This window comes from Miniopterus natalensis, chromosome 6 (assembly GCF_054644295.1).
Source record: "Miniopterus natalensis isolate mMinNat1 chromosome 6, mMinNat1.hap1, whole genome shotgun sequence".
Classification (NCBI taxonomy): Eukaryota; Metazoa; Chordata; class Mammalia; order Chiroptera; family Miniopteridae; genus Miniopterus; species Miniopterus natalensis.
In genome coordinates, this window is record NC_142086.1 from 14,206,996 (window position 1) to 14,228,315 (window position 21,320).

At 36.7% G+C, this 21,320-nt stretch overlaps 1 protein-coding gene across 10 annotated transcripts in view; it reads left to right on the forward strand.

The window, feature by feature from the left end:
• Positions 1-6,199, forward strand: part of ROBO2 (roundabout guidance receptor 2) — a 557,240-nt gene extending 551,041 nt beyond the window's left edge. For 9 of the 10 annotated variants that reach the window (XM_016201743.2, XM_016201747.2, XM_016201746.2 and 6 more), the window contains 2 exons: positions 287-487; positions 2,256-6,199. In XM_016201743.2, the coding sequence (XP_016057229.2) occupies positions 287-487; positions 2,256-2,257 (203 nt within the window). In that variant the 3' untranslated portion in view covers positions 2,258-6,199. The remainder of the gene's footprint in view (positions 1-286; positions 488-2,255) is intronic. The other variant, XM_016201744.2, reaches the window with a different exon arrangement.
• Positions 6,200-21,320: the final 15,121 nt, after the last annotated feature.

Below are 21,320 nucleotides of genomic sequence, written 5' to 3' on the forward strand. Positions count from 1 at the left end.
CTCTTTTATGATATCTTTAAATTTTGCAAATGATATATAACATTGTACACGCATTCATTCCAGTATATCTTTTAATTTAATTCTGATTTAGTTCCTATTGTAGGAAATATTGCTTGCACATGGAAATTCTTTTTAATTTTCGGGCTTTATTAAATCTCATATTTTTAATTTTCCTGAAAAGGAAAATGGTAAAAGAGCTCATCTTGAGCTAAATATCTAAAGTTAAGTTTGTTTGCCAACATGCTGCTATTTAACTTAGCCTCTTATGTTTCTTTTTTTTTTCCAGAGGAGACCTTGGTGCCCTACAGCAAGCCCAACTTCCCATCTCCAGGAGGTCACAGCTCATCAGGAACAGCTTCTTCTAAAGGATCCACTGGGCCTAGGAAAGCCGAGGCGTTGAGGGGTGGCCACCAGCGCAATGCCAGCGATCTGCTTGACATAGGATATATGGGCTCAAGTAGTCAAGGACAGTTTACAGGTGAATTATGTAAGTGCTTTAGGAGATTTAAAAGACTATGGTGATCTAGAAAGAATATTGGAGTAATAATGTAGGGGAGGAAAATGTTTTCCTCAACCCTCTTAGGGTCCCTCGCAAGATCTGAAATTTAAACTGGCAAAGATTGACAGGAAAAAAAAAAAGCATACACATTTTGTTAATTTCTTACATATACATGCAAACCTTCCCAAGAGGATGAAGTCCCAAAGAAGTGACAAGAGGAGGGAACGTTTCTGCCTTTTAGACCAAGATATAAGGATGTAAAGGATTGATCAGACAGAAGGATTTGAGCCTGGGGTAGTAATTGATGAAGTAACTCGGACAGTAAGGGTTAGTTGAACAAGGTTTGTTTATACAGATTTCCTAGCCCCAACTCTTGTGATAAGAATGTCCTCCTTCCTCCTGGCCCTGTGAGGGCAGTTGTCACATGGCAGTTTTACAACCTGTTTGAGGGAAGAAGGGCGAACGGGAGAGGTCAGGGTGACCTTCCTGCTTCTGCTGTATCCTCAGACCCCTTCAGCTTAAGATATTCAATATACCAAGGTGCTGTATTTTGGGGTAGCATGTCCTGAGCCCCATCGATAACACTGCCACATAAACAAATTTCACAATAGTAGAAAACTTGCTCTACTATGTGAATCGATTATTATTTTGAGCAGGTTTGGCCATAACTTAGACCACTGCTATTTACAGCAGTCAATTAAATAAACTTGTCCTCTATTTCAAATTTGATTTATAGTATACAAACTTGCCTTAATTTAGGCAATTAATCTTAATACTTATAAGTTGATTAAATATAGTCCACTTTGTACTTTTCTCTGCCTCTGTAGCTGAGCACTCTAAAGGAAACATATCAGCTCTTTGGTAGTTTTAAAGAACTTCCTTAGGAAGTCTCTTTTTTTTTAATTTGAAAAGTTGATCTTTGACTTTAGATAATTTGTAATATTTTGATTATTACAACATAACTTAGAAATAAATTTTTCTTTTTAAATAAGGAACTCACATTGGTACTTATTATAATTAATCTGTTTTCTAAATATAAATACTAGGTAATAGAGAAATATAGGCTGTTTCTGTATATCACAGTAAAAAGCACTGAACTCTGTTAATTTCATGAGGAAAGTTACCAATTTTGCTATCCAATGTCAGAATTGTAGTTGCTGAATATTTTCAACTGCTTCTTTGAATACAGTTTAGAAACCCTGCTAAGGAACAACCCTGGGTTCCAATCTCTTCAACTGCTTACTGGTTATGTGAGAAGAGAAAGGACACTAACTACTTTCTTATTCATTTTTCTTACCTAAAAACTTGCATTACTGTTATGCTCACATGGCAGACTGGGGCATGACATGAGATAGTAAAAAATAAAAGTACTTTCAAAGCTGTAAATTCTTTATTGATTGAGTTAGTTATCTATCCTAATCTGATTATTGTTAAGCTATGTTTATAATTTTTCATTTGATTTATGATTACTTGGATTTTTCTTTAACTTTTATTTTGAAACAATTATAGACTCACAAAAGTGCAAAAGTAGCTCTGCTTGGATTTTAAATCTCCAAATTCTACAATGTTTCATTTTTTTCCCTCCTTTCTCATCTCATTTAAGTAAAATTTCTTAAATTCACAAACTCGCAGAATCTATTTGATGATATCATTTTCATTTATTATCTGCTCACCTTGAGTTTCCGTATGCTTGTCAGGATAAAAGATTTCTTCATTTAAATGCAAACTTACTTCTGTTTTGTTTTCCTCTTTACAGAGTAACTGAGAGGAGACATGCAAAGCTGCTCTGAAGGACCATCAGGTCTGAACTCATGGAAGTGATGACACTAAACAGTGCAATGAACAATTTCTTTATTTATGTACTATTAAAAGAACTGTAAATGCAATGTAAAGACACACAGCCACACATATCCCACAGATATTTTACTTGTGTTCTCTTAAGTACACCACCCACCTTAACTCTTTCTTGTCAGGAGTATACAAAAAAGAAAGGAAACAAAGCTCACCCTCCGGGAAGAAAAGAATTTTCCTCTGTATATAATTTCTTTCGTGCATTGCTATGCAAGCTCACTCTTTTTAGCTCTGTTCATATTATTATTGTCTGTTCTTATTGGTCTGTTGTACTATATGTGAATTAATAGGCTGTGGTGCCATATATTAACTTTTAATTGTGTAACTTTTATGTTTAAATTTTGCACTGCAATTTTATTTGGTGATAAGCACAAATCTCTACTCCTCGTGACATGAAGAAAAAGACTGAATGTGAAGGGAGTTTCTGTACTGTAAGCCAGGTTGGAGAATGCTGGTTGTGACCTTTTCACGTTAGATGGTTTTCGGTTGGGGTATAGAAATAGGAAGATGCTAAGGACAGTGGGGTTGGCGGAGTCTTCTTTGAACATCAGGGACCGAGTCAATAAAAAATTTTTAAAACAGCAGAAAGGTGGCTTTTACTGTTGACAAAAGTGTGGGTCAAAAGAAGGAAGTTTAAGTCTTAAGACTGAATAGGCATTAAAATATACAGGTAGCAAAGATGTACTAAACTTGCTTTAAGAAATAATAAGAAAATTAAAGTTATATTTAGAATCAGCTTTACCTGCCGTTGTAATTGACCCAGCTGAGAATTACAACAGGCGAAGGAAATTAAGGTGTTTCACAAGAGCTGTATTTATATTACAGGTTTTTTAACAAAACATTTTCTGAATGACCATAATTAACCTCTCCAACTCATTAAGTCAGAATATAATACGATGTCCCCCAAGGAAACAAAGCAAATGAACTCTAGAATATCCAGCAAATAGTTAAAGAGGCAATTTATTATCAGGACATACTCGGGCTGCTTCGAAATACAAAAACTCTATTGCAATATCTTGTTTCATCTCTCTAAGACATGTACAGTACACACCAGAGGATAGAGCTGCATCACTTCAACTCGTGACTTTTTAAAACAATGCAGTCTATACGCAACTTTGCGTTTTCATTTGACGAAGAAGTGAAGTTTATGCCACCAGATGCATATCCAAATTGTAAGTGCTTAAAAAGCAGTGCTCAGAGTATGTTCAGTTCACAGTAAGTAGATTTATCGGAGTAAATATTTCATGGTACGAGCTCAGCAATTGGCTACCTACTAAAATGTGTCTGACCCATTTTGAATAAGTAAATTGAAAAGGAGAAGATGCATGTTTATACACTTTTTAAATAAAACCAAACCTCGTCAATGGACATTAATAACAGTGTCCTGGCTCATTTGTTTTCATGGCTTGGAGAGCAAGAAGTTCCTGAACGTCAGTCATGTACGGCCCAAATGAATATGACTTTGACATCTCTGTCAGCTACTGTACATGTACAGCCAGTCAAGTAGAACTTTCCTGAGATGTCCACTTGTGACATGTTCCCATGTGCTGCCTACACAGTTATAAATTCTCCCTCTAGTTATAATTTCTCATGTTTTCCTATGACGTGTTCGGTAGTTTATACTTTAAAGCATATCCAGTGTAATGATGGTCAGTTCTAAAATACAGGACTCATTTGAATGACAAATCATTCTTCCTGCCTTTTTGGCTCAGTCACCAGTTGTGTGTCATATTGCTACAGTAATGGCAAAATGGGATGCTTCGTGTTTTCTGTTGCCTGAGACTGCATCAGCACAGGCGAGCACAGGGACAGTGTTCTTCACCGGCCCCCCCTTCCTCTTGGCGGCGTGTCCTTCATTTCTTCACTGAGGAGGAAATTCTGAGACGCACGCAGGGAGCGCTTCGGCTTTCTCCCAGAAGCGCCTGAGCGTAGGTGCAGTTTGACGTCTCTGGGACAAAGAGGCTGGGGAAGGCTGTAGGGTGTGAGGAATTTAAATTTTTATTTATGCATTTCCTTACTTCACCTCTTTCTGTTTAAAAGCAAAGTTCTGTTCATTTGTATTCCCTCTTTATACTCCTCTATAAGCCAATTTAGTCAAAAACCTTAGTTCATTGCACATATTACACATCGCCTTTGGCCCCTGGTAACTGGAAGGTGTATGTGACTAAGAAACCAGGGCTCCAGAAACAGAGCATGTGTATGCTGCTGGCTCCTGGGATCACATCGGCCATGCACCCTAACATCTTAATTGTCCCCAGTGCATAAAGCCGACTTATGGTTAGATTTTTGCAGTGGAGACCTTATGGTTTCTTTCTTAGAATGTTATTTGAGAATAGCCCACATTCCCTGTTAAAGCTGGTTTTAAATGAGTTAGCTGGTCAAATATTGCACACAAAATACCGTCTCCAAATGGATACAGGGCACACTAAAAGCTGTGGCTGTCCACACGAACTCAGGAACACAGTGAAAAAATCCAGTCTTCTTCAGCTTGCCGTGGGTAAAAAGCTTCTAAAATACCATTAAAAATACAAACACGGGTGAGGAAGGGCCGTGATTTTTCACCCCGTAGCCAGCGGTGGGGCTGTAGAAGCTCACGGAGCGCTTGCCTCCAGGCCTAGAGGCGGCAGGCCCGGCAGGCTGCCGGGAGGAGCTGCGGGAGGGACAGACCGCGCCGGCCTGCTTGGGGCTCGCTGCCGAGCAGTGTCCCGCACAGCGCCGCTCAGGCGCCGCATGCACAGCGGCCAGGCCCCTGCCCAGCTCCCTCCCGCTCAGGGCCCGCAGGCGGAGCGCAGCTGCCCCTTGTCCGCACCTTTCCGTGTCATACTTACAGGGACATGAAAGCAGTTGATTTCTTCACAGCGTTTGAATCCAGTTCAAGGGAGAACGTAGGAAACTCAAGATCAACATTTAAGGTATCATACAACCAAAGGAAGAAAAAACACTGCAAGTTTACTTGCTTTCGGTAACAAAACCGATTAAATGGTTGTCTACGTCATGGTTTAATGCTCTGGGTATTTACATATATTTTCAATGGGTTTGAGTTGAAAGTTTGCATGAGCTTGCTAGAACACCTCCAAATTTCTATTGAACTAATTTGTGTGATTGTCCATCGACAACGTAATGATGACAGTGCCAATGAACTCCAGGCTGATCTGTCTCCTCCACTGGAAAGTGATTGTGTGTCAGTATTAAAAATACGCAGAACCATGACATTCACTGAGTTGTTCATCTGCTTCTGTAAATTGTATTTATAGAATTACATGGCAAGGTTTGGTGTAATGCAACATGTTTTTCCACATTACCTTAGAGGTGAAGTTACTTTTATTTTGCTTCTCTATTATGTGTGCTTCAAATGAAACACCGTACATTTTAAATGACATTCAATTTACTAAGTTATCTTATCTCATCATTTTCAAAAGCATTTATTGTGACTTTAAAGTGTTGCAAGATAAGGGATTTTGTGGCCGTGGGTAGACTTTTTATACTTTGTTTTATAGATGGATTCTTTTTTAACTGTAGTTTGTTTACGTCACCAAGCAGCATCCAAAATCTTAATGTGTTTCATTTGATGTTGTTAGATCAGAAAAGAAATTGGCGTAACATTGATTAATAGTATTGTCAAAGAATTGTGTATTGTGTACTCACTGGGAAAAAAAATAAAATATATTCACATTTCAAATTTGTAAAAACGCCATTTTATGTAAAACAAACTTGCATGTAGACAAATTATAGGCAGACAAAGTGTCATTTTAAAACTCTACGTTAATATTTATGACCAAATGCATAATCTCCTTTACTCATTTGCTCCTGGGGTGGGCAGTGATGAATAAAAATTGGCATTGACTGAAAGACGTGACTAAAAGACACCAATGAAGAATGTAAAAACCACTGGAAATGAAAGATTTCACTCTATTACCACTAATTTCCAGATCTGATCTTCTTCACCCCCAAAGAGCTTCAAATAGATAGAACACAAACTTATCTACAAAATTATTTAATACTTTACGAACATATATAACTGTGAGAATTGGAAGAAAGTGAATATTAACTTTGGGATAGTTAACAATAACTTTATTTTTTTAAGATGGATATGTTGAAAAATTATCTTATGGACTGGGTGGGGGAAAAATTCCCTATTGTACTTCATAAATATTTTGTTCCTTTTTTTAAGTACAGTTATATGATCAGATCATTTCCAAAAATAAAGAGAAGTTTGTGTTCTTTAAAATAGTAATCATAGTAACAGTAAAAATGAAAAAGGAAACTAACATTCATTTAAAAATATTTTTAAAACACATGGTAAATGGGCAATACAGAGTGTTATTTAATTTAGATTAACAATATGAAAATAAAATAGTATTAGAATAATCACAAATAATGTTGCATTAATATAATACAATAGCAATACATATATATGGTTAAAGACAATATGAGTTACCAGTATGATAAATGGTAGAGAAATTATAAAACAATCATTGCTCTATGGAATTTAAGTGCATTATGGAAACATCTACAAATGGCAAAAGTGAAAAATTATTAGGTAATTAAAATAACAGTACACTCTGTTCTCTGCGTCAGCTAGAGAAAACGTGTCAATGTTGCTAGAAAGCATTTAAACAACAAATAATAATTAATGTCCTCAATTTGTGAAAATGGATTTTATCTCTTCCAAAGATGAGATTGGCAGAGTTCACACTGGGTTTATTTTCATGGCAGAGATGTGAATTGAGACTGTAATAACCAAAAACCAGTTTGTAAGATTTTAAAAGTAAAGACAAGTAGAAACACTAACTAGAAGGGGAAGACAATATGCTGTCTCCAGGAGGTTTCAAGGATTCTTTCACTTTGATGAATTTGTTGTTCTTGGTGTTGGCCTTCAGCCTCAGAAGGAATTTCCTCAGGCCCAGAGAAGGTGCACAAGAATATTAAAAAGCTGTCAAAAAACCCAGAGACAGATGCAAGACAATTGTATGGTTGTGTGTTTGGTGTATGAAGAACTACAAAGGTCATCTGCCTCTGCATCATCTAGTCAGCACATTTTCTCCCTGCAGAAATCAAGCTATAAGAAATATATATATTCAGAAGTCTCAGTTATTAACCAATGAAGGTATTTTGTGATTCAAATACAGTGCCCGTGGGCCCAGGGCAGTCTCCATGGCAGGGAATGAGCAGGTCCTCTCACTGCCCTGGACCAGAGCACCCCAGCATCCTTTCCTGTAAAATGCCTTGAGGATGAACACAGGCTCTGGGGAGTAGAAAACATTTTGTTTGACAATTTTCAGACAATGTTTTTCTAGACATTTGTGAATAATTTGTTTCTGACCAACGGGCTTTGGGGAATTTTTTGTTTGTTTATTCCTTTTGCAAACAAGTATTGAGACGTGCTAAGAATTAAATTTTCTGAGAAGTTAAAATAGAAATAGCTTTTTCCTTCATAGATTGATTAGTATCTTCTGTTCAATATGGACTGGATCTCTGGGAACATATCTTTTTTGAGGAATATTTGTAAGCTAAGGGGAAAGAGGCAATAAGCAAAGCTTTCAAACACATTTACACACAATAAAACCTGCATTAGTTCCATTTACATCTCCCCCATCTTCACATTATCTATATTCTAGTATTCCTCAAAATAATCTATGGATGTTTTAAAATAATTTTTTAATCCTCACTGGACAATATGTTTTTATTAATTTGAGAGAGAGAGAGGAAGGGAGAGGAAGAGAGAGGGAAACACCCATGTGAGAGAGAAACATAGATCAGTTGCCTCCTGTATGTGCCCTGAGTGGGAATCAAACCGGCCACCTTTCCATGGACCAGAAGACGCTCAATCAACTCAGCCACACCAGCCAGGACAGCCTATGGAATTTTAATAGATATTTTTAAAATAACGAATATAAAGGAGTAGAAGTTCCAGGGTTCAACATGTAAAGAGATTTCTTTACTACTTCACCCCTTTTTAACTCTGTTCAAATCTTCGATGACATAAAACCTTTTGTCCTGGGGCATCTTGTGAGACTAGCACTATGTGAAACCCACTCTGAGAAATACTCTCCCAGAAACCGTCATCCCTCATCCTGATCCTAGGCTCTACATTAGTGGTCCCAGAGGCATTTCTGCCAAGCCTTGCTGTGGTTTTTTAAAGCCAACACTAAATCATGAGAAAGAAACATGGGAATCTGCAGTGTTGTGTGTAGATGATGAAGAAAAAATGTGCATTGGGAAGTTGTATAGATCCTCCCCATTTCTGAGAGTCTCAAATGGTTCATTGAGATAGTGTAGTGATCAGCACTTGAGCAACAGGTAAGACTGCATTGTGTTCTTCAGGTTTCCTACATTTTTTTTGTTAAGTCTCCAAATCATTAGGAATGAAAATATACTCATTGTCTTTCCCCACCCAACTGCCACCTCTCAGAAAATTCATTCCTTTTTAATGACTGCTGTCCGGTGATGACCAGGTTTTACTTCAAGTGGATAGCACAACATTTAGGGGGAAGGGCCTTAGTAAAATAATATAGAACTAAGTCCCATTGGGGTGGAAAATATAGCTAATTAGTAATAATGAAAACCAGCGTACTCAGAAATGGCAAAACATGAAAGTACAACAGGGAAATAGGGAATTGCCATTACTGGCATATGAACTTCCACTGGCAGTAAGTGAAAAAGAAGATGATAATGTTATAAAGGAAATTAAAGTAAAATGGGGAAAGTGGGGATTTAGATTTACTTGATTAATTTTGAATGATGGTAGATAAATGCAATCAGCAGCTTAAAATGCCCCATCATAGGTGATTTGAGAGTAGTTACTTTCAGGTAACAGTTATTCTAATAAAAAAGATGAAAAAGGAGAATGGAAGCAGCTTGAAAAAAAGGACACATGAAGAGAGTAAAGCTTCAGCTTAAGAAAAGGGATTAAAACATTTTCAATAGATGTGCAAGCATTTTTTTAACTATCTTTATTGATTTCAGAGAGAGGAAGGGAGAGAGAGAGAGAAACATCAGTGATGAGAGAGTCATTGATCGGCTGCCTCCTGTACACCCCCTGCTGGGGATCAAGCCCGCAACCCAGGCATGTGCCCTGACCGGGAATCGAACCCCGATCGCCTGGATCCGAGGTCGACGCTCAACCGCTGAACCATGCCTGGCAGCCTGGCTGGGCAATGTGCAAGTATTTTTTATGCAAGTAATTACCCACCAAAGATTAAATCCCTGATTTCATTAATGTTAGTGATACAGATGATTAAAAGAAGATATACTTTAATGTCCAATATCACCTATTTTTTATACACTGTTTTCATAAATAAATCTCAAGTGGAAAGATATTTTGGACCTATTCTAATAACAGTCCAAATAAAAAGAATTATAATACTTAAAATGTATTAGGGAGCCAAGAAATGCTTTAGGAGGTGCACACATATTCACACACACATATACATACACGTGTACATAGAAACATATTCATAATTCTCAATTCAGTAGAATACAAGATATGGTGAATACACTTATGGAATATGGTAAAAGGGCAACAAACAAATATTGTGAAGATAAAGACAAGTATCTCAGACTGAATAATACTTCAGAAAATCTATTTCTCCTAAAAATTTATAATTATAAAATTAAATATAAATAAATGCATTTATATTTACATGCAAGTATATATAAACTCATGTGCATTTATGTTTGTGTTGTATAAGCTAATACTCATTTATATATGTATTTATATTTATATGTATATATACATATACTTATATATACATATATGTATAATAAACATCACATATATAATACACATATATGTATACATGAAGGAATGGATATTTTCTGGTTTAAATACCAAATGTTATTTTTAAATGAACAAATGTATACATAACATTGTGCTTGGCACGATGCAGTGGTGGGCAGGCAATGATAAATAATACGATATCCTTATAAACTATTTGGAGGTGACATAAAGCATAGAATGAATGCTATACTAGAAGTAGAAAGTGAAGGAAACCATGTAAGATGGTGTATTTTGCAGAAATCGCTTTTAGGAGTTAACAGGGAGAGAGCACTAAGGGTTGGTATTGCTGGGCAGGTTTAGTGATAAAAAGCATTGAGCTTGGTTCTGAACGGGAAGCATGGAGAGAAGACAACCTGGAGGACAGGGAGCAGGTGAGGCACAGCCCCTGGCCTGCAAGGAGCAACCGCCTAATGCGAGAGCCGGCCAGCTGAGCCAACATTGCTGATCTGGTACAATCCAAGGTGCGATAAATACTCTCGGGAAGGTTCCATGGGGAACGGAAGGTGGACACCTCACTCAGACTCTAGAGATCAAGTCTGAGCTGAATAATGCCTCAGTCTATTCCTCCCTGACAAAGAGTCAAATGACCACTTCACTTGCCCGATGCAAAAGCATCGAGTCTTGAGATAACAGCACAGAGTGAGTGCAGAATATTAAATAGTAAATGCATTAGTCAATGTACAGGATGTTTGGAGAACAACAGCAGAACAAAGATATGCTGGAGAATGGGATAAAAATTGGTAGACTGAGAATGCCTAGACTGAGGGAAGACGGGACGGAACATGGACGAGGAGTCTCTATGCTCTCTTCACATGCTTGTTTTTCATTCTGGGGGTGTAAGGACCTCGCATCCTCAAAGGGGATTTGTGCTTTCGTAAACGGGAAAATTCAATTCTTCCTTCAAATTCTATCCAAACCCACCATGCATGTCTCCAAATAAGAAATGTTATAAAAGTCTAAATCTATAACCTAAATGAATATCATAATTATAATAGTGTGCAATATGCCCACTTAGAAAGTGTGCAGTTTTGTGTAAACAACAGGAAATGCCAGACAGAGCAGAATGAGACCAGTTATGAAGAACACAATCCCAAATGCGGCCGAGTGACTTTCTACACAAGTGCGATTGAATGCAGCAGAGCCAAACCAGACCCGGGCCTCAAATAGGAACTTCGTTAGGGAAAAATGAAGAACAATGCAATGCTGATAAATCTTGCAACAGTAATCCACCTGAGGAACTACCACAAAAAGAGCACAAACAAACAAATAAAAATATATTCTGCAAAGGACAGATGAATGAAAACAAAATAGTGCTGTGCAACCAAACTTAGTAGGGAAAACAGAATTGAAAGCAGGCTTTGGTCTTCCCTCCCTCGCCTCCCATTCTGCCTGCCCCCAAGGATCCTAACGAGTTGTTGATTGTCTCTTATTAAAGACCAACAGCAGAAAAGCTTAGAAACACAAAGATAATTAGAGCATAAGACTGAGTGTGGATGATTATGAAATGGCAATATATAATTAATCATCCATTCCCTGAAAATGTCTCTTTTAAAGTGACTCCATAGTTTTAAAATGCACAAGAACTTCAGTTTTCTAATATGTGCATTCATAAACACACACAATGGCACACAAAGCAATGTGTGACAAACAAACTTGCTATGAGACTTTGGAAGAATATTCACATACTTTTGAATATGAGTTTGCTAGATTTGCTCCCCAGGCATAAACTATACCTGTTCGATGCTTTGTTTGATATCTCCCTCCGGTTATAAGCTATCCTCAAGGATTTTAAGTTTTCCATCTTTAAATTGAGTGCTATTAAAAATTATTTTTCCCTTAAAGACCTGCCTACTTATTTTTCCAATTATTTGAGATTTGAGAGAAGTTTTCTAAATAAAGATTGTGAATTATTTTAAAATATACAAGACTAAAACGCCATGTCTTATACGCCCTTTGCAAATGCCATTCCTGACACAGCGCTGTATCGAAGGGCTGCCTAAATATTGAATTGATTTCAATATCCTCCAACCACAGAACGACTTCACCACATTAATTTGAATGGCATTGTGACTTTTCTCATAAAAGCATCCATTCCATTCCTATCTAAAAGCAAATATTATAAGCATATTGCAAAATACGCTAATTAGCAGTAGAAACCAAATAGAAAGCGGCAAAAATGTGTTCACAAGCCACTAGACCCTTGGTTGCTGAAAAATAAGTTTGGGGCTTAAACCCACCTAAGAGGAGTAAAACATTATAAGACATCATTTTACCTTTTTATGCCAGAGTAAGTAATATGAAATTCCTCTGAAGAGACAAACATATTTATTCTGCTAAAATCTCAAGCAAGCAAAAATTTACCAGAATATTTTTTGTATGAATAGTGGGCAAACCAGTAGCACTATCTTCCACTGCAGCTTTGCAAAAGTCATGGTACTATTTTTCAAATAGATCATTTTTTAATATAAACCCTTTATAAAAGCTGAGGATTGAAGTCACAGTAAATATTACCTTATCCGAGGCAATTTTATTGGTGGTGTTAAATGCTAGGCAGTAGACCAATATTTTTTACCTGGAGAGGTCAATCCACTTAAGCAACATATACTTATAGAGCAGATAGAGTCAATATTTTTCTGTGAGAAGATCTTTGCATCATCTTAAGCAGTTAACAAGTACCTGAGCACTACCACTGTGTCATATGGAAGAAATTGCCCTAGAGCTAAACATGATTTCTGCATGTGCTCCCGCAAAAGAATTTACCCCTAAGGAAACTCAGCTGTGCTGTGGAACATGTACTTCATTCTCTTAAACCCACCAGACATCACCCAATACACTCAACAATTCATCAATTAAATGAGTGAATCTAAAGTTCTCAGTATAGGTGTTGATGGATGTGCAATATAAACATTGGTTTTGCTTAGTACAATAACTGGGCAGGGACAATTATCATGAAAAAATAGGCATCAGAGAGATGAAAATTAATACTGCAAAGAGATACCACCTCACACCTGTCAGAATGGCTACCATCAATAAATCAACAAACAAGTATTGGTGAGGGTGTGGAGAAAAGGGTACTCTCCTGTACTATTGGTAGAAATGCAAATTGGCGCAGCCACTGTGGAAAATAGTATGGAAATTCTTCAGAAAATTAAAAATAGACTTAGCTTATGACCCTTGTAATTCTACTTTTGAGTGCTTATCCAAAGAAACTCAAAACATTAATTCAAAAAGATATATGCATTCCTATGTTTATTACATCATTATTTACAATAACCAAGATATTTAAGCAACCTAAGTGTCCATCAATGGACAATTGCATAAAGAAGAGGTGGAATATATATATTCATATGAATATTATTCGGCCATAAGAAAAAGGAAATCTTACCATTTGTAACAACATGGATGGATGTAGAGAGTATTATGCTAAGTAAAATAAGTCAGACAGAAAAAGACAAATACTACATAATTTTACTTATATGTGGAATCTAAAGAACAAAATAAATGAACAAACCAAATAGAAAAAGACTCATAGATACAAATAACGGGTTTCACTCTTATTAGCATTTTAATTTTGGTTTTATTTTTACTATAATTGAAGGATATATATTCATTTTTTTAAAATTGTTGATCTAAATTGTGCAAGTTCATATTAAAAGCAAGGGTTAATTTAAAATATAAAGATTACTATTAAAATTTTGTCATTACAGTATAACCTGTGTATCATTTAATGCTTTTGGGTGCCAAAAACAGAATATGTCCCAAAGAATGTGATAAAAATACTGACAATGAAACTCAGTAAGCTGCCAGTGGTTACATAATTCCAGAGTGGCTGCAGTGAATGAGTTGGCAACAAAATAAACATAATTAATTGTGGAATCATTTTGCCCTAATCCTATCCACTCTTTGTAATTAAACTTGTTCAAGAAAAACATGGCATGGAGTTTTATAGCTATGTTCAAAATTATTACTCCTTTTTGGTTTTGTTTTTTTTTGTTTTTTTTTGTTTAGCAATATGGTCAAATAGAAGACTTAATTGTGGTGTTATTGTTCAAGAAATAGTGCTTTACATACATTTTGAAAATGTCTAGTGAAAATAGATATCTTGAGATCTTTCCAATTTATGTGAATCATTAGACATTTTAGAAAAGCTCGAATTGGTGAGCTCCCAGTTTGGACAGGCATGGAATAATAATATTATTATTATTAATAATATAAAGTGTATAACATGGATAACCTAGTGGTTCTCAAACTATCTTCCAGTCCACTAAGTGTCTTTAAGGCACTTTCAGATAAATTATAAAATTAAGACTATTTTCATAATAATGTAGATAATTCAATAACGAATGTCATTTACCTTTCCCACTGGGTTGATATTTGAAGTGATAGCTGCAAAAATGAAGGTGAGTTAAACGGCTACTCCTTCAGCACAAATCAAGTTAGAAGCATCCTTACTCTATCCATTGTATTAGTTTGCTGTAACTACCATGCAAAGTACCACAGACTGGGTGGCTTAAAAATCAGAAATTCAGTTCTTCACAATTCTGGAGCCTAAAAGTCCAAGATCAAAGTGTCACCAAGGTAAGATTCTTCTGAGACCTCTTTTCTTGGCTTGCAGAAGCTGTCTTCTTCTTGAGTCTATACATGGTCTCCCCACTGTGCCCTAATTCCCTCTTATAATGACACCAAGCATATTGAATTAAAACTTATCCTAATGACCTAATTTTAACTCAGTGACTCTTTAAAGATTCTATCTATAAATTCAGTCACATTTTGAGGAACTGGGGGTTGGCAATTCAACATATAAATTTGGGGGCCACAGATTTCAGCTCATATCATTCACCATTACACACTTCCCATTATAAAAAATAAGAACATCTGATGAAGTAATAAAAATATTGATTTTAAAAAAGCTTGACCTCTTAATACATGTTTTTTTTTAATATTCTGTGTAAAGACGTGAATGGGAAGCACCCATAAAGCACTTCTTCTCCACCCCAACACGTGGATGGAAATCCTGAGGTAAAGCATGTGTGGGATGGAACTAACCACATTTTTTAATAGAGCATATTTACTTAAAATAACTACTAACAGACAAATGATAGTTATTTAGATTTGGGCACTTGGTAGATTATCCAAAAAATGATAAAAGTGAGTCTGAGACTTCAAGCAAAATACCTGATCAATGATAAAAGTTGAGCTTTCAAGCAAAAATTAGAATTTTGAAAAATTGCATATGTCATCCTGAACTTGACAACTTCTTAATATTTAAAGGCTATTTTTTTTTTTTCTGGTAAGACTGATAATGATATTGGCATATATGATTTTTTTATATTACATAGCAAAATGAGCCAACAATTGAAAGTTCTGCATAAGTCAGTGAATCAATATTTCCCAAATGGCCCATGCATAATATTTAAATCTTTCATAGACAAAGGATCTATTCAAAGTGTATGATAGGCTAATGGATTTTAAAGTACCAGAGTTTTAAAAGTTTGCTCATATAGTTTAAAATTTCACATTGCAACTTAATTTTAGAAAATTCCACTTAAGTTTTACATAGCATCAAAAAGAAATTAGCCACCATTATCAAAAGACTAGTAAAACAGTCCTTTTCCCCACTACATATCTGTGTAAGACAGGATATACTTCAACCCAAACAACACATATCAAGAGATAATAGTATATATGAAAATCCAGCAGCCTTTCATTAAGCTGGATGAAGATATGTAAAGTGTTTACTATTGTTACATAAAACATATGAATGTTATTTTAAATTCTTAGGTAAATTTCTAGTACAGTAACTATCCATAGTTATAATCTGCATAAATAAAACTTTTTGGCAGAGAAGCGCATGTGTGCTCGCTCTCCGAGGCTTCTTCTCCTGCCGAGGCCGTGGAGGAAGCGTGTGTTTCTGGGGGAGCAGATGCAAGATTCTGGAGGTGCCATAAGCCTGGATTTCTGAGTGAGTAAGTGGAGCAGATTCTTATGATGAGCATGTGCCATTTGTGAACAGGACCGCTGCACAGTTTGCAGGCTTAATGCAAATATAAATGTGCTGAATGCTGTTGAATGTGCTCTTCAAAACAGCGAAGTTCATGTTATGTATAGTTTACTGTAATTTTTTAAAAATTACTAATTTGCTTAAAATTAGGCAGAGCCTTAAACCAAATGTCGGCCCTTCTAAGTGGGGGGCCCCCTGTGAGTATGTTGCTTGCCCATGAAGCTGGTTTGTTAGTAAGAAGAAACCTTTATTATATTCTGCTTGGGGTTTTGGTATTATTTATATCACAGCATAATCTGACATATCCTGACTAATACAGAGCTGAAGAAAGCTTAACTAAAGAAGTGATTTTCTAAGCTAATATCCAAAGACTAAATAGGAATTAGCAAAGTGAATAGAAGAAAAGGAATGGCATATGCTAACACCCTTTGTCAGGGGAGATCATTACAAACACTATATAGCAATACCCTACCCTATTTACTGAATATTTCTGATCGCCCCTCCAAAATACCCTCCAACATCCAGCTTCCTGCCCCAGGAGCTCACCTGTATGGGCTATAACACTGGGCTCCCTTAACTCTGCCCACAGTTAGATTCGGTTCCTTGGAAGCCCTTAAAAAACAAACAAAAAACAAACAAGCAAAAAAAGCAACTGAAGGGACAATAGAAATCAGGGTATTTATTAATTCATTTCTCTGGGGACCTTCCTGCTGGGTTGCCTCCGGCGATGTCTTTTCACTAAAAGCCACAGTTTCTTTCAGGTCCTCTCCAAAGGGATCTCTCTTTCCAGGTTCCAGAACCACCCTCATCCTTCTTCCCACAATCCCTTTGGTCCTGAGGGTGATGGTATTTTTGGTTGTGGAGAAACTTACATCCTTATGAACAGTTTCTCTATTAAGCTCTCATTGAATTATACTGTTTTAAGAGTTGTCTCTTTGTTCCTGTTTGGGTCTGGTCTGATGATACAAGGATCCGAGAGTACACGAGTAAGTATGAGAAGTGGTCCAAGAGCAATGTACACACAGACAGCCCGGGCCGTGTGGATATGTTACACATTTCGTCTATCATTTTTAAAGAGAAGCCACTGGAATACATAAAGAAGGATGTTAACATGATCAGATTTGTGTTCCAAAAAAAGATGACTATGGCTACAGCATGGAGAATTGATGGAAACAGACCAAACAAACAAACACACACACACACAGGCACACACACACAAACAAAAAGGTAAGAATAGAGATTGGGAGAGCCGGACAGTGTGATAATGCTATTTTATAGCAATTGCTATTCATCTTTCAGTCATTAACTTTTAAAATCACTTTTCTATTTAAGACTTTTTTCAGCTCTTTATTAGGATAGAAGGATATAACAATGACATATCACAGATCTGCTTTGAAACTGAGTAACACCAAAATCTCAATGGCTTGACACAATAAAATTTTATTTCTCACTTACAAGGCATTAGATAATGGTGGCTTAAACTAACTTATTAAAGATTTAGATACAAAAATAAATAAATTAATTAAGTCATCAAGGATAACTGCTAGGTTTCCATCTTTCACCACAAAACAGAAGACTGGAAGATGGCTTGACTTAACTGGGCCAGCCCATAGGTATGTAGAATAAGGTAAAGTTGTGATTTGAATGCCTTAGAGATAAACAGTTAGATAGGCAGTCACATGTTCTGAAACAAAAATAATGATTTGGGTTGTGAGTCACTTGTATAAACAGAATTTATATTTTTCATGGGATTACCACGTGTTTAGATGAAATATAAGGAAGATCTCCTTTTCTCCTTATTATCAATTCCAATATCCTTACTAGACTTTATATGAGTAATCAGATCTCTTTCTCTCTAAAGAGAGATATAAGGCATATTAGTTAGCTTGGGCTGCCACAGAAAGTACCACAGACTGGGTGGCTTAAGAAAAAAAAAAAAGTATTTTTCTCACAGTCCTGGTGGCTCAAAGCCTGAGATCAGGGTCCAGCACTGATGGGTTTGGAGAAGGCCCTCTTCCTGGCTTGCAGACTGCCACCTTCTTACTATGTTTTCCCTTGGAATGTGAGTGTGGAGAGAGGGAGAGCTATCTCTCCCTTTTCTTATCAGGCCACCAATTCTATGAAGTAGGACCCCACCCTTATGAATTTATGACCTAATTTTATCCTAATTACCTTTGAAAAGTCATACATCCAAATACACATTAAGAGTTAGAGCTTCAACATATGAATTGGGCAGAGGAAATGGGGGACAGACACAATTCAGTCCATGTGATAAGGAGAAGAAAACCCTCATGAACGTGAAAATGCAGACACAGTCAACATCTTCATATTAAGGCACAGACGCCAATTATGCCTCTGGATATGAATGAGTATGTGTAAATACCATGGGAACCCGGGATTTGGAAGCATTTGGCTTAAGTCAGAAGCAAATCCTTGTGCCTAGATGGAAGTCGTGACTTTGGGGTACAGAAATGTTGATGAGAGGAAAATACATGGATTCCGGTGAGAGAATTCTCTAAGGTTTTGAGGAAAGAGAAAAAGTTTCCCCTTGTACAGATATTCAAAATTGGCAAGTTATAAGAAGGATATAGGAACAATGAGTTTAAATTTAATATGAGCAACTTGGCTTTGACTGTGAACTCTCTCAGACTAGAGCTTCTGTTGCCTTTTCATTCCCACTGCCTATTGAGTATTTGGAACATATTTGCCCAACATGGAAGATTTCTTGGCAGGGATATTTTGTGATCAAAATGGCAATTTGGGGGGAATTGACAGTGTACAGAAACTAAGAGGAAGGAGGTGAGATGCATGCTGCAATTATAGATACATTTGTTAGAGAAAACTGCTACAAATTACAGTAGAAGCAAAATATAACATAGACTATATGTTCTATATTAATATATATATTAATTTTTAGATATATTAATCTTTAGATTTTGCATGTTTAAATACATTACTTTCTGCAAAGTCACAAAACTCTTGTCATTATTATGACGAGAAAAATGTAACAACTCAGTTCCATTTATAGAAATGAGCAAATGTGCATAATCAGCCTAAAAGGACAACCTTACAGGTAAGAGGGCAGGTTTTCAGATTTCAATCATATCTAAACTGGGTATTATATTTTCTTCACATCTGTAAAGAAATTCACACCTGGAATGGCTTAGCAGTTGAACATCGACTTAGGATCCAGGAGATGGGGGTTCAATTTCCAGTCAGGGCATATATTGGGGTTGCAGGCTCGATCCCCAGTGCGGGGCATGCAGGAGGCAGCTGATCAATGACTCTCTCATCATTGATGTTTCTATTTCTCTCTTCCTCTCTCTGAAATCAATAAGATATATTAAAAAAAAGAAAAGAAATTTACACCTTAATTATTTTATAGCTAGAAAAAGAATTACTACAGCTACCAGTTGAAAAATAGGTTCATACCTCATCATGGCTAATAATGGTAACTAATTAGAATACTCGATTAGCTGCAATAATTGGTCACCACCTGGAATGATTTATTAAAATGAAAGAAAATCATGCTATCTATTCATGCCCATTCAAGTCCATTTGATAAGTCTCAGAAATACTTATTTTCTTTTAATCAAGTTTATATTGTAGAAAAAGTCATATGTTGCTACTTTTCAGCAATCTTGCATATTCCCTTTTCCCCCCTCATATGTGGAAATCCTATCCCCCAATATTACTGTATTCAGAGATAGGGTCTTCAGGAGGTAAGTACTGTAAAATGAAGTCATAAAGATGGGACCCCAATTCAATAGGGCTGGCGGGGGCCTTATGAGAAGAATAGGAGAGAGGTGTTTCACAGAGGAAAGGCCCTGTGAGGAAACAACAGGAAGGGATCTCTCACCAGAAACTCACCCTCAGGGACTTCTAGCCTCCAGAGCTGTGAGAAAACGCATTTCTACAGTGTAAGCCATCCAGTCTATGGCAATTGTTATGGTAGTTCCAGCAAATGAGTGCACATCTTGGTATTGAAAAGTGGGGAGCCCCTAAAAATGAGGAAGTGCCTTTGGAACTGGATAATGGGTAGAAGCTAGAAGAGATTTGAGGTGCTAGAAAAAGCCACGATTGCAGTGTAGGGACTGTGGGTAGAAATCTGAACATTAAAAGGGGATTCTCTTAAAAATCTCAGAAAGAGAGGAGGAGAGCTGAGATAAAGCTACCATCTTCTTAGAGAATACATAAATAAACAGGAACCGAATGTTGGTGGAAATGCGGGTGATGAACACCTTTCTGGTGACGACTCAAACAGAATACAAAACAGATTGTTACAAACTGGGGGAAAGGCAATTCTCGTCACAAAATTGCAAAGGATTGGCTAGAGTGTGAGCCTGCTCTAGCGTTTTGTGGGAAGAACTTGTGAGTGTGGAGTCTCAGAACAAGCCACCCCAAGTTGCGTCTCAGTGGTGTGGGGATTATTTTGAGCTAAAGGCAGTTTTAGCTTCAGGCTCAAGGAAAACGTCTGACCCTACCTTTAATTATCTAGAAGAACTTGAATTAGAGTCTTTGCCCATAAGGTATTATCATTAATTAATCTCTTTTTGACCTACCTACATGGCAGGGCAAATTTTATTTACCAAACCTTTGTTCTGATCATCCTGCAGTGACTTTTTGAAGCCCCTAAGGTGCATCACCTCATCCCTAGCTCAGACTCTCATTTTGATATTTTATTTTATTATTTTATTTTTTACTTATATTGACATTATTAGGGTGACATTGGTTAGTAAAATAATACAGGTTTCAAGTGTACAATTCTAGAACACATCATGTGTACATTGTATTGTGTGTTCATCACCCAACATCAGGTTTCCTTCAGTCACCATTTATTACCCCTCTGCCCTCTCCTCCCTGACCCAGCCCCCTTCCCCTCTGGTAATCGCCATTCTGCTGTCTGTGTCTATGGGGTTTTCGTTGCTGTTGTTTGTTTCTGTTTTCGCTCATTCCTTCACCTACTTTACCTAGACCCCAATCCCCCATCCACTCTGACACCTTTCAGTCCAGTCTCTTTATCAAGGAATCTACTTTACTTGTTAGTTTATTTTATCCATTAGATCCACATTTAAGTGTATTCATATGGTATTTTTCTTTGACTGGCTTATTTTACTTAGCATATTACATTTCAAGTCCATTCATACTATCACAAAAGGAAAGATTTTCTTCTTTTTTATGATGGAGTA